General features: G+C 38.6%; 1 protein-coding gene across 1 annotated transcript in view; it reads right to left on the reverse strand.

Moving 5' to 3' along the window:
- Window positions 1–2,421: 2,421 nt before the first annotated feature.
- Window positions 2,422–14,386, reverse strand: part of tram1 (translocation associated membrane protein 1) — a 30,045-nt gene continuing 18,080 nt past the window's right edge. The window contains exons 8-11 of the mRNA XM_063065004.1: window positions 13,283–13,387; window positions 8,912–9,055; window positions 5,763–5,923; window positions 2,422–5,032 (exon numbers count right to left, since the gene is read on the reverse strand). Coding sequence (XP_062921074.1) covers window positions 4,959–5,032; window positions 5,763–5,923; window positions 8,912–9,055; window positions 13,283–13,387 — 484 coding nt within the window. The 3' untranslated portion in view covers window positions 2,422–4,958. The remainder of the gene's footprint in view (window positions 5,033–5,762; window positions 5,924–8,911; window positions 9,056–13,282; window positions 13,388–14,386) is intronic.

The following is a 14,386-nucleotide window of genomic DNA, read 5'->3' on the forward strand; positions in this document are numbered from 1 at the left end:
ACCTTAAACTACAGGCCCTTTGCTCACAAAACCACCTCCAAACAAAAACACAAGAGATTCTACAGATGCTGGAAATCCAGAGTAACACACATAATGCTGAGGAACTCAACAGACCAAGTAGCATCTATGAAAATGAATAAAGAGTTTCTTATTCTGGCTTCTTTCCCCTTCTTTTCCAGTCCTGTTGAAGGGTCTCAGCCTGAAACATCGACTGTCTATTCATTTCCATAGACACTGCCTGACCCATCAAGTTCCTCCAGCATTTTGTGTGTCTGAATCCAATCAAACTTTAAGCTCCTGTTTTGTATTGTCCAAATTCACCCTGTTCCAATTTAGAACCTGAATCCGCATACCAATATCCGTAATTATTCAAAAACTAATAGAACTTTGGTCTTTGGTCCCAAGGTGTGCCCCCAGTCACCTTAGTCACTTGGCCCATCCTAGAACTTAAGAGTAAGTTGATATTTGCCCTCTCCCAAGCAGAGCGCTCTATATTGTCCAAGGAAACTTTCCTGAATTTAACAAATTCTACTCAATATGAGACCATAACAGTATGGCAGTCCCCGTCTACATTAGGCAAGTTAAAATCCTCTACAATGACAACCTTATCAGTCCAACAACTCTGCATAACATCCGGCATTTTTGTTCTAATTCCCATTGATTACTTGGGGGCCTATAGTACAATCCCAACAATGAGTTCACTCCTTTCTTATTTCTCAATTTCACCCATAAAGCCTCACTGAATGATCCTTCAGACTAATGTGACATCCTTCTTTATCAAGAATGCAAGCCCTCTCCTCTCCATTCCCCCCAAAATTAAGCCGATAGTCCTGTCCCTCTCTTACCCATTATGACTCAAATATCTCAGTCCCACAAAATTATACAAGCCCTAAGCACACCCACCTCACTTGTCAGACCTCTTGTACTGAAATAACTGCAGTTTGATCAAACATTACCCATCCCTCTTGTATAGGTCAACTCTCCCCCAGAAGAGAGCTCAATAGTCCAAAAATCTGAGCATCTGTCTCTACACCAATTTTTCAGCCCTTGTTAAGCAGGCTTGATAACAGTTTTAGCTTGGATAGTTTGGCAGGTGTATGGGTTTGAATGGGATCCGGGATCAGCCATGATGGAATGGTGGAGCAACTTGATAAGCTGAATGGCCTAATTCTGCTCCTATGGATGCAAGAGACTGAAAATGCACACAAAAGATTCTACAGAAGCTGGAAATCCAGAGCAACACACACAAAATGCTGGAGGAACTCAGGTCAAGCAATTTCTATGGAAATTGATGAACTGTTGATGTTTTGGGTTGAAACCTTTCTTCAGGACTAGAAGGTAAGGGGGAAGATACCAGAATAAAAAAAAAGGTGCAGAGGTGTGAAGGAAAGGAGAATTAACCAGAGGATCACAGGTGAAGCCAGGCAGAAGAGGTGAAAGGCTGGAGAAGAAGGAATCTGATAGGAGAGGCAAGTGGATCATGGGAGAAAGGGAATAAGGAGGAGCACCAACAGGAGATGATACACAGGTGAAGAGAAGAGGTAACAGCCAGAATGGGGAATAGAAGAGGGAAGGGGGAAGGTGAAAAAAAAATACTGGAAGGACAAATCAATGTTCATGCCATCATATTGGAGGCTACCTAAGTGTTGCTCCTCCACCCTGAGACTGGCCTCTTCACGGTAAGAGGCCATGGACTGACATGTGAGAATGGGAATGGGAATGGGGAAAAGAATTCAAATGGTCGGCCACTGTGAAATTTCACTTTTGGCAGATGGAGCAAACATGTGAGTGTTGCCTCACCTGGAAGGACTGTTTGAGACCCTGAATAGAGGTGAGGGAGGAGGTGAATGGGCAGGTGTAGCATTTCTATTGCTTGCAGGGCTATGTGTCAAGTGAGAGACTAGTGGGGAGGGAAGAATGGATGAAAGAGCTGTTGATTCCTGCACAAAGCAGGAAGTTGTGGGGGGAGGGGAGAGGAGAGGAGGAGGTAAAGATGTGTTTGGTGGTAGGATCCCATTGAAGGTGGAAGAAGTTGAGGAGAAGGATGTGTTGGATATGGAGGTTCTTTGAATGATAGGTGAGGACAAGAGGAACTCTATCCCTGTTAAGTCGGCAGGAAGATGGGGCGAGCATGGATGTCCAGGATATGGAGGAGATGCAGGTCAGGGCAACATCAATGATGGACGAAGAGAAACCTCATTCTTTGATGGACGAGGACACCTCTGATGTCCTGACAAGGAAATCCTCATCCTGGAAACAGATGCAGAAGAGACAATGGAACTGAGAAAAGGGAATGGCATTTTTACAGGAGTCAGGATGGGAAGAGGTATAACCAAGAAAGCCATAGGAATCAGTAGGTTTATTCAGACTGAATCTGGAGCATCAAACAAATTACTAGCAGAACTCAGTGGTGAAGCAGCATTTGTGAAGGCAGAGGGATGGTCAACGTTTCTGGTCGAGACTCTGCACAGGTCCTGATGCAGGGTGGTGACTAGAACCAGACTATTATTTTGCCTCCAAAAATGCTGCTCCATTTGCCAAATTCCTCTTTTTGTTTTGCAATTTCAATATTTAGTTTCTCCGGTTGTACAAATTAATCATTTCTAAAAATTACAGTAAATGTGGTGATGCAGCATTAAATAAAGAGTCAAACTAGGATGGACAACTTACTTCACATTTACTCTGCAATAAATGCAGTTACAATAATTCAGACAGTTCATATAAATGAAAATACAATTCATAGACAACACGTTCAAAATAAAACCAGGTTCCTGATTATTTGAGACATGATCATTATAGTTCTGGTAAGATTCATTGCATTTTAATACTCATCAGTTGCCAGCAATGAAAAAGGTCACTTTTATCCATTAACTTTGAAAACATCTATAATAAAATAAAGCAGAGTTAAAAGAAATTATCCATGAATATTTAATTCAAAAATACAGCCTTCCTTCCTCTTGCTGTTTGCACATTTTGGCAATAGACCTTGATGTGAAGGAAAGGTAGTAGTTTGAGCATCCAGCTCTAACAGTACCAAGTGAGGTTTAGGCACAGTAAGGCACAATATTACACTGCCTATACTTTTGCTACTTTTAGAACATCTCACATCAAAATAACATTTTGCACTCAAAAAAATTGTTACTATGCACTCAAATAATGAAAATTGTGGTAATTTTGTGCTTTCAGTCATTACGTGATGATATGCACCTCATTCTCATATTGGAATCCACAACCAGGAGGATGCCTTTACCTCATTAATTCAACTTTCGTTTACAATTAGATGACAAAGTTGAAACACGTATGGATTAGTTACTAGAACTTGATGACATGTATGATCACTTTCCTTGTGATCAAAAATGCAATGTAGGAAAGGAGTTGTTTGCAGTTTAACTTCTAATTCCTCACCTACACACTAGTGATGTTCCAAACTGGAAAAATGGACAGGAGTCCAAGAAAACATTGAAGTGCTTTATCCAGGAGCATTCCTTAATTTACAAAATTAAAAGCTCCACCTATAGTTAGCAGTCTATAAATGTTTTTAAACTTGATGGTAACGAAGATCCTTATACGAAATTCTCATTTCAATGCAATTTTTTATAAAATCAAAACTCATTTCAAATTAGCAACTCCCTATTTACAGAATGTTGTACACCTTCAAACCTTGTAATAGTTACCTGATATCTATCGTTATATCTGCAGCACTGCATATTAAGGCCTTGCACAACTTTTTATAAAACTATTTAAATTTGGCAGCCTTTATTGTTCATAGAGTTAAAAAATAGTAAGTATACATTTCTTTGATTTTCTACTGCAATTTTTTTCTCCATGGTTTTCTTTCAAAATGTGATATTGCAGCGATCTCTTAAAATTCTGCCTGTTCAAACTAACCTGAGTAGATGACCAGATAAGTGGAGAAAATCGCAATTTCAATCAAAAGAAATTAAAGTGTGGAAAATAAATGACATTAGGAACCAATCCTTTATATAAACTTACATTTATGTGAATCCTCTAGTATTAAAAAAATGAAGTATAATTATCCTGTAAATATTAACAATAGAAACTGGTACAGGTTCTCATTTGATATGTTTTAAAACTGCTCTGGTGATGAATTGCTAAGTAATCTGCTCATATAACTTTATAAGATGATACAGCCTTTAAAAGGAAAGATAACATTTTCTTCAGGCTGTGATGAATGACAAAATAAAGTTAAAATATACAAACTTCAAAACTCAACATACAGGTGAAAACAAATGTTAAAATACCAATTTTTTTCCAGACAAGGTCACTGCCTCAATTGCATTGCTACAGCACTTTGTATTTTTATGTCAATTTGCAAGATTATCATTTTAGTGGCATACGAATGGAGAACAGACCATTATTTGATGTTGTATTCCCAAGGGGTAGAGAGGTGCTGCACATGAGAAATTTCCCACGTCCCAACATAGCGTAGTCCCCACTGGGAGCGACAGATCACCAAATCTTCCCAAGTCAAATCTACTTTGGTAAGGTTGAGCTGCTTTTTCTTTCAAAAAAAACCACTTCTGCACAAGTAACAATTTTCTTGCTGCAGGAATCCTGGAGGTTAGGAATATTTAGCCCTAGCTACAGTGCAACTTCTCATCAAGACTTGCACTCGAGGATTAGTTTATGGTCGTCCTGTATTCTATTTCTTGTTGAGTTGTTCTGGTAGAGCAGAACTTCACAGACAAATTGAAAACTCAATAACCTGCTCTATTTTCTCTGTAAAATGGGGACAGTGTGAATAAAGAAAAGCCTCCCCCCACCCCACCATACCCTTCAGTTTCTCACTTCCCTTAGTTGTATTGGCTTTTAATTGTTTCCGGTTGCTCAAGTACCTAGAAATCTCTACTACAGCAAATTAAATAATGTTTGAGAGAAAACTGTCAATGGAAATTGAGTAAAGCAATTGGCAAATTGTATATAGGTGTGTCTATTTTTCAAGATGATTTAGTTTTCCTCAAACGTGGAGAATCTTTATCTTCGGGAGTGACGGTCCCATTTACTCCATTAGCTGAAAGATAGAGGGACAGGTTATGATAGTTTCATACCCATTGAGAACTGGGGGTTGAAATTCATTACAATTTCAATCATAGTGTGAACTGCAAACAAGCTGAACAATATGGAATTAGATACAAGAACAGAATACAAGGTAACTATGCAGGAGAGAACACTAGAAACATATTCAAACTGACTGCATTAAAAATAACACAAGCAAAAATGGAAGGGATGTAAAACAAGCAGGGAGATATCTGTACCATAATGCCAATCAACATCCCTCTCATGGAAAATTAGTGATTATAGCATAGAATGCAAGGGAAGAAATTATTCTGATTTGAAGTAGATTGCAAAATCGTGCAGAATTAATTTTGATATTATTGCAAACAATATGTTTATTACTTCAAGTGGGTACGAATGATAAAGGAAGAATAAGAATCGAGAATGGCAGGAAAAGGACCAAAGGTACAAAAAAATGTGTAAGTATGAAAAAGGGCAAGTATTGACCTTTTTAGATCAGCATCTAGAAGAGAATTGATAGCCAAATGAATACAACCCAAAACACCAATCCATTCATTCTTCAAGATGCCAATTAATCAGCTACAAATTCACAGCAATGCTTTCGTAACAGTGAAGGAGCATTGTAACATCTTAGAGAAAACCATACATTTCAAACAGTTTAAAAATTATTTGCAATACCACTGCTCATCATCAAATGTCATCACATCTTAAATGATTAAACTAACCTTTATTTTCTCCTTTTTTAGTTGGTTTGTTCTTTGTATTAGTGGCTTTCTTTTTTAGAGCCTGTATTTGTGCATGTTCTTTCCACCTTTTAAGCTGGAAATTTATGAACTTCCACATCATATATGCTTGGGTTAAGCAAATGGCAGCCAGAGCACTTATTCTGCAATTAATAATGCAATTACATTTAGTTACATTGGCTCCACTGTCATCTTCTCTTTACCAGAAACAACTATGTCCTATGGGCAAGTCATTAAGTGAGTTAGTTAATTAATGTATACAATAAAAAAAAATTTTCAAATCAAGTTTCCAGTTATTTTTTGTGCTGTCCCAAAAAATCATTGCCCTTAAGAACACTTTACTGCACAGGTCCTAATACATAATCTTCATAATGAATTCTTAATAGTAAGCCTGCAAAAAACATCAGAATTGAGCTGAATACTACTACAACATGGCATACACACTCAGTGGTTCATGGTCTTCTGCTGCTGTACCCAACCACTTCAAGGTGTTTTGCGTTGTGCATTCAGAGATGCTTTTCTGCACAAATCTGTAATGTGTGGTTAGTTGAGTCTGGCCATTCTCCTCTGGTCTCTCTCATTAAGAAGGCATTTTCACCCACAGAACTGCAGCTCACTGCTGTTTTCTTTGTTTCTCACACCATTTTCCATAAAGTCTAGAGACTGTTGTGCATGAAAATCCCAGAAGATCAGCAGTTTCTGAAATACTCAAACCAAAAATCATACCATGATCCAAGTCACTTAGATCACATTTCTTCCCCATTCTGCTGTTTGATCTGCATGCATTGAGTTACTGCCATGTGATTGGTTGATTAGATACTTGTATTAACAAGGTGTACACTGAGCTCTCTTTAACTATGAAGAATAAGAAACTCTGGGTAAATTTTCCCTTGCTTAGTCTAAAGACCTGCTCTAATTTTCCAAATGTCAGTTAACTGAAGATCAAAGATTGCACTGAGGACTTCTGACAGTGGAACAAAGCTACTTACTGCTTTATATCAATGGGCCAGGTTGATACATAGCTGAAAGTTGTTCCAGGTCAATTTAATCCAGACAGTAGTTGGCAACAGTTTGCTTTAGTATTGTGAAAAAAATTGAGGACATAATTCAACAAGTAAGATGGCAAAAAAATCCATTAATCGGGAACTTAGATAATGGAGAGGATAGCAATGATATAATTAACTGTGTCCTTGCCTCCCTCAATGACACTGAAATCCCCACTTTGACATTGGCAAAAATCTTAGCCAAGAATAGCAGGCTACAAAGTCCCAATCAGCCGACAGCATAGAAAGGACTGTAATCAATGTTATAGGGTCAACTCCATGTGGGACAATTTGTGCAAGCTCTTAGTACAATTATGCTCTAACAAAGAAGATAGCCTAATATTTATCAGAAATTGTAAGTTAAGTTTGCATGTACTTAAAGGTGAAATATATTTCCTTTGCCTTTGTTCCATGGGTATATATTGCTCCTTGAGAGAAAAAAAATAGGCCTTCCACATATTGTAGCTATCCATGGACCAATAATTGATTGACTTGATAAAGGTTTATGGGGTTCAAATTAGCTGACTTCATGCGCCTGCCAGGATAAAGCATAGATATATGATATATCTACATTTACCATTTAGGCCAGTAGATACAGGTACTGCCGTCAAGGATAATTGTGTACGTTAATGCACAACACTACCAGTGCTCAGTGCAGAATTGTTAATGTGAGGGATTTCTACCCTCTTTTAGATACCAACAATTGCTATGATATTGTCACAGGCTGCCCAAAAGCACCACATATAACTGGTGATTCTTCACAATGCCTAAAATGGTGCATTGACTGAACTTTTATGCAGTGAGTCATAGTGATAGAGCACAGAAACAAGCTGTTTGGCCCACCATTGCCCATGCCAGCTTGATGTCCTAATTTGTGTTGTTCCTCTCTGCTCTTTGTGCCGCATCCAGGAACAACCTTGACATGTCTTTAGCGTTTGTTTATGAGGCTGAGTTGCTAGCTTGACGTTCAGTCCAGCACAGATGGAAAGTATGCAAGGAGCCAGCAGGGTTCAAACCTGGGACCACTCGCCTCGAAGTCCCGTGCGGATGCCACTATACCAGTTTGATCTGCCGCCTAGCCCCATCTACCTCCACCCAGAGCACATAGCCCTCCGCACCCCTCTCACCCATATACCTACACAATCTTTTCTTAAATTTTGCATCCACCGCTTCTGTCACACCACCTTCCAAATGAAGATCCCCCTCACATTCCCCTTATGTATTTCACTTTCACACTAAACTTACAACTTCTAGTTCTAGTTGCATTGAATTAAAGGGACATTCACCCTCTCTATACCCCTCAATTTTGTATAGACTCCAGTGAATAAAGACCGAACTAATCAACCTTTCCCTACAACTCAGCTCCAGCAATATCTTTCTAAGTTTTCACTGCACTTTTCCCAAGCTTTCCTGTAAGTAGGTGGTCAGAACTGCACACTTTATTCTTAGTTCAGGCTCACTGTCACATAAAACTTCAGTATAACATTCCAAGTCCTGTACTCTGATGTTGAAAACAATTGTGGACTCCAAATTTTCAGTGACCAAGATCAATTGGTTCAGCACAAATGAGGAACCAATTCCAGGAACTACTGATCATGTGGCTTTACACTACAAGAAATGCAATTACCTACAAAACCCCTTGGGATATTTGTAGAAGGAATTTCTGTGCAAAAGGTCCAGGATAAGGTCCAGGATAACTTTAAAGAGGTAGAACAATAAATACTGTTTTATTCTTGCGCTGTAAACAATTCCTTTGCTGAAATAAGTCTAATTTACACTGTATGCACTGCAGAGACAGCAAGTCTAGTTACAAAAAAATTGTATGAAGTATTGTTACAATAACAATCTACCATTAAGATACTGGGGAGATAGACCCTTTCCATTTCCGCCTCACATCTGTAATAATTAAAGATGAAATGACATTAAACAAATAGTCACTATAATCAGAGAACAAGTCTATTGAGATGATTCGAAGATTAGCATCAGGGCATGTGTAATTGAAAAATGGTGCAGAAAAGTAATGTTATGACTTTATACTATTACCTTCAAGGCAACAACATCATTTTTTATCTGATTTAACATTTGTACCTTATAGCCAGTATGTTGAAATTTCCGGTGGCTAAATCGAGACTTTGATTTTGAGATCCAGAAAGGCCAAATCCGATCGTGAGGACAGACAGAGAGAGAGTAAGCAGTCGTGCCACTACGAACAAGGTGGCCCAAACCGTAAAACTGAAATTTAAAGCAGAATAGCAAGATTGCAAATCCAATATATATAAACTGCAAATAAGTGGCAAATGAAAGTCAGAAGTCCGTAAAATTCAAAATTTTAACTTTCTTTTCGAAATATTCTATAACAAAGCAATCTATGGTTTTCCTTTGCTCAGCCTAGATAAAAATTGGGTTTGGGTGTACACAGCATATTTCACAACCTTAGTATATCCCTTAGCACTTTACAATCAGAGTACTTTTAAGACTCTAGTAATGTAAGAAATGTGACCATCATTTTAAATGCATCAAGTTTCCATAAGTGCAGCATGGTGATGTTTAAGTGATACTGACTGAGGGATAAATATTAGTCAATCACAAAGAACTGCCCTGCTTTTCTTTCAATAGTGCCATGAGATCTTTCACATCCACCATATAGAATCAACATGATTTACTGCCTCACCAATGACAACACTATCAAGAGGGCAGCATACCCCCACTATTCCACTGTGTACTTAAGCTCAATATGGAACTGGAACCCACAGCCTTCTAAAAATCTAAAGGCAGACAATCAAAACAAGAGCAGGAGGCTGCTGCAGTACCAAAATATTCCCAATACTTCATCTAAAATAGAAATATTTTTCTTGATATGTGTTGGCTCATCACTAAAAAGAAGCAGCAAGATGAAGCAGCAATTCAGTCAGATGAAAACTCAGCTAAAAGGGTACAAGAATCTGATCTACGTTTAAGCTTAAGATCACTGCAATAACACAGAGCAGTGAATTTGTTATAAGGCAGTTGAAAATCTAGTCAAGAAGAAAAGCTTACGAAAGGTTCAAAAAACTAGGTAATGATAGAGCTCTAGGAAATTATAAGGCTAGCAGGAAGGAGATTAAGAATGAAATTAGGAGAGCCAGAAGGGGTCATGAGAAGGCCTTGGCGAGCAGAATTAAGGAAAACCCCAAGGCATTCTACGAGTATGTGAAGAGCAAGAGGATAAGATGTGAAAGAATAGGACCAATCAAATGTGACAGTGGAAAAGTGTGTATGGAACTGGAGGAGGTAGCGGAGGTAATTAATGAGTACTTTGCTTCAGTATTCACTATGGAAAAGGACCTTGGTGATTGTAGGGATGGCTTACAGCGGACCTATAACCTTGAGCAAATAGACATTAAAGAAGAGGACGTGCTGGAGCTTTCGGAAAGCATCAAATTGGATAAGTCACTGGGATTGGACGAGATATGCCCCAGGCTACTGTGGGAGGTGAGGGAGGAGATTGCTGAGCCTCTGGCAATGATCTTTGCATCAATTGGGACAGGAGAGGTTCCAGAGGATTGGAGGGTTGCTGATGTTCTTTCCTTGTGTAAGGGGGTCGAGATAGCCCAGGAAATTATAGATCAGTGAGTCTTACTTCAGTGGTTGGTAAGTTCCTAGAAAAGACCCTGAGAAACAGGATTTATGAACACTTGGAGTGGCATAATATGATAGTCAGTATGGCTTTGTGAAAGGCAGGTTGTGCCTTACAAGCCTGATTGAATTTTTTGAGGATGTGACTAAACACATTGATGGAGGTAGAGCAGATGCAGTGTATATGGATTTCAGCAAGGCATTTGATAAGGCACTCCATGCAAGGCTTATTGAGGAAGTAAGGAGGCACGGGATCCAAGGGGACATTGCTTTGTGGGTCCAGAACTGACTTGCACACAGAAGGCAAAGAGTGGTTGTAAATGGGCCATATTCAGCATGGAAGTTGGTGACCAGTGGTGTGCCTCAGGGATCTGTTCCAGGACTACTTCTCTTCCTGATTTTTATGAATGACCTGGATGAAGTGGAGGGATAGGTTAGTAAGTTTGCTGATGACACAAAGGTTGGAGGTGTTGTGGATAGTGTGGAGGGCTGTCAGAGGTTACAGCAGGACATTGATAGGGTGCAAAACTGGGCTGAGAAGTGGCAGATGGAGTTCAACCCAGATAAGTGTGAAGTGGTTCATTTTGGTAGGTCAAATATGATGGGCAGCATATAGTATTAATGGTGGAGGAACAGAGGGATCTTGGGGTCCGAGTCCATAGGCACTTAAAGCTACTGTGCAGGTTGACTCTGTGATTAAGGCGGCATGTGGTGTATTGGCCTTCATCAACCGTGGGATTGAGTTTAAGAGCCAAGAGGTTATGTTACAGCTATATAGGATCCTGGTCAGACCCCACTTGGAGTACTGTGCTCAGTTCTCGTCACCTCACTACAGGAAGGATGTGGAAACTATAGAAAAAGTTGTAAAACGTTGTAAAAAAGTTGTAAACCGAGGAGGTTTACAAGGATGTTGCCTGGATTGGGGAGCATGCCTAATGAGAATAGGTTGAGTGAACTTGGCCTTTTCTCCTTGGAGCGACATAGGATGAGAGGTGACCTGATAGAGGTGTATAAGATGATGAGAGGCATTAATCGTGTGGATAGTCAGAGGCTTTTTCCAGGGCTCAAATAACTAACATGAGAGGGCACAGTTTAAGGTGCTTGAAAGTAGGTATAGAGGAGATGTCAGGGGTAAGTTTTTTTAAATCAGAGAGTGGTGAGTGTGTGGAATGGGCTGCCAGCGATGATGGTGGAGGTGGATGCAATAGGGTCTTTTAAGAGGCTCCTGGATAGGTACCTGGAGCTTAGAAAAATAGAGGGCTATGGGTAACCTGAGGTAACTTCTAAAGTAAGTACATGTTCGGCACAGCTTTGTGGGCCGAAGGGACTGTACTGTGCTGTAGGCTTTCTATGTTTCTAATTTGTAAAACACCATCAATAAATAATAAACCATAATGATTTCAGATTCACTGAGAAAACAATAGTCAACAATAGAAATGAAAACACCATTTTTCCATCGTGTGCATGATTATTTGAAAACTCATATGCAGAATAATCTATCCATTCCTAAATTTTCTCAACACTTGTGATTAAACATTTATAACCCCCCCCAAACAGCCAAGATAAATCAGTTATCTTGTGTCGAACTGCATCGTCACCCAAACAGTAATCTCCAATAGTAATTTCAATAATTTGATTTATATTAATAATTTCAATAATTTGATTTATACACAATATGGATCACTGAGGAACATGTACGTTTCCAAACATGTGACAGGAAATGCCACTTAAAGTGACTTACACAAGTGTTCTCCCCATAATTTCTAGAGTAAAATATTAATGAAACTAATAACTCTTCTTAGTTAATAGCATTTAAAAAATGTTCAACAGTTAATTTCATTTACTGGCTTACTTTCCTCCTGTTCTGTTTCAGTAAATGTTCTTTGCAAACCAAATTGCATTCACACTTGTCGAATAGCACTGAGCTGTTTCAATGCTCGATGATACGTACACATTAGAAGCAGGATAAAGTCATTCAACTACTTAGGTATTCTCCATCATTTAATAAGGTTGTGGTTAAACTTTCACGTCCTTGCTTCTCAAGAACCAGTGTGCAGTTGCCTTGAAAACATTCAAAAACCCTGATTCAACTGGCTCTCGAACAAGAGTTACAAAAACTCATGATCATCCAAGCGAAAAAAGCCTCATCTGTCTTACTATGGAGAATCCTTTTTTTTAAAAACACAGGTGTCTAAATTTTTATGCTCTCTCATAAGACAAAAGATCTCTTCTACAACCACGCTATCAAGACACTTCAGGATTTGCAATGTTTCAGTCAAGTCTTCCTTTACTTTTCTAAACCCTACTGGGAACAAACTGGCCAATCTTTCCTGAAGAGACAATCCACCCACTCACGTAGTTATTGGGCAAAGTTCTGTAGTCTGCTTCCAAACTCATTAATATTCCTCCCCAAATAATAATTATAATACTTGAAATGTGGATTTAGGAATGCTCCATATAACTGAAGCATAACCTCCCTTTCAGCTCCCCTATGAATAAATAACATTGTTAACTTTCTCTTGGATTGCAGTATCTGAATATGAGAATTTTGTGAATTCCCTGAGTTATTTAATCTCACAGTATCTCGATGATGTGATTTATATACCAAATCAAATTCACAAACTGAGCCATCTGGTTAATAATATGGTTAATTCATTCAGGAAATAAGCTTCAGAAATGATGAACACTGGATGTTATATGCAAAAGCAGTATTCTTGTAGTGTCTTAGCTAATATTTATCCCTCAACTGCTGCTCTGATAGCACTGGAGAATCAATTTAATAGTCAATACTTGTGCTTGCTACTGAACGCAGACCCAAGCAGTTACCCCCTCTCTCATACTTACCACCTCTCGTTCCTTTCATCACTGAAGTAAAATAGTCGAGAGATATGAAACAGAAGTTCCACAAAATAATGTAGCACCAGAAGTACCAAACCAAAACGGTTCAAGCTGGAAAAAAAAAACAGAATACACAGAGATTTTAAAAAAAGTTTTTGATGCCAGGAATACATAAATATTTGAGTTTTCATAAGTTATCCCCACTCACAGTAACAGTATCAAGATTAATATAGCAGTAACAAACTTGATACTCAACTGATCAAACATAGAAGTTAAAGCAGCCCGAAACTTGTCTCCAAATTAAGGGCAAATTTAGAAAGAATTGGAATACTAATTCCTGAACACAGAAACTAGGCAAGTCAAAAGGAAAGGTTTTCTTAAAATGAGATGGACAGACAAATCCAGACTGACGTGTTGCTTCTAGAAGCTAAATGGACACATTCACAAGATAATCGGCAGTTTTCCAATGAGGGACAGAAATAGAAAACCAGATAACATAATTATATTTTAATTAAAAACACCTGTATGGCATCTTCAAATGCCAAGGTAGCATAGTGCTTAGCATGACACTGTTACAGCTCGGGGTGTTGGGAGTTTGGAGTTCAATTCCTGTGCTGTCTCTAAATATATGGTATCTCCAAATAAATAAATAAAACCAGGGAATAACAAAAAGTAGAAGTTATACAAGAACAAAATGTTGGGAAAACTTAATTTCCCAACCATATTAAGATAACCATTATCTTAATCTGGAACAAATTGAGAAATGACGTTTTATGGACACGTACGTAGGGCTAGATCAGGGGTTCCCAACCTTGCTTAATGTTATTGGTCCATGGCATAAAAAAGGTTGGGAACCCCTGGGCTAGATGATGACAGATGGCAGAACCTCGTGTTGAGATAATAAATAGCAGGGTTTGGCTGGGTTGAATGACCGTTCAGGCTATACATTCTATCAAGGAGGAAAAAGACTGCTAGTTGAGGTTAATGCCACAATTTTTATTTTTAAAAACCATGTAACTGAAACTACCCATGATTAAATAAGAAAGGTAATTGTTTTGAGGTAACCTATAAATCATGTCCTGTTAAGTTTAGTTCAGTTTTTAAACAAGG

This window comes from Mobula hypostoma, chromosome 1, assembly GCF_963921235.1.
Source record: "Mobula hypostoma chromosome 1, sMobHyp1.1, whole genome shotgun sequence".
NCBI classification, from domain to species: domain Eukaryota; kingdom Metazoa; phylum Chordata; class Chondrichthyes; order Myliobatiformes; family Myliobatidae; genus Mobula; species Mobula hypostoma.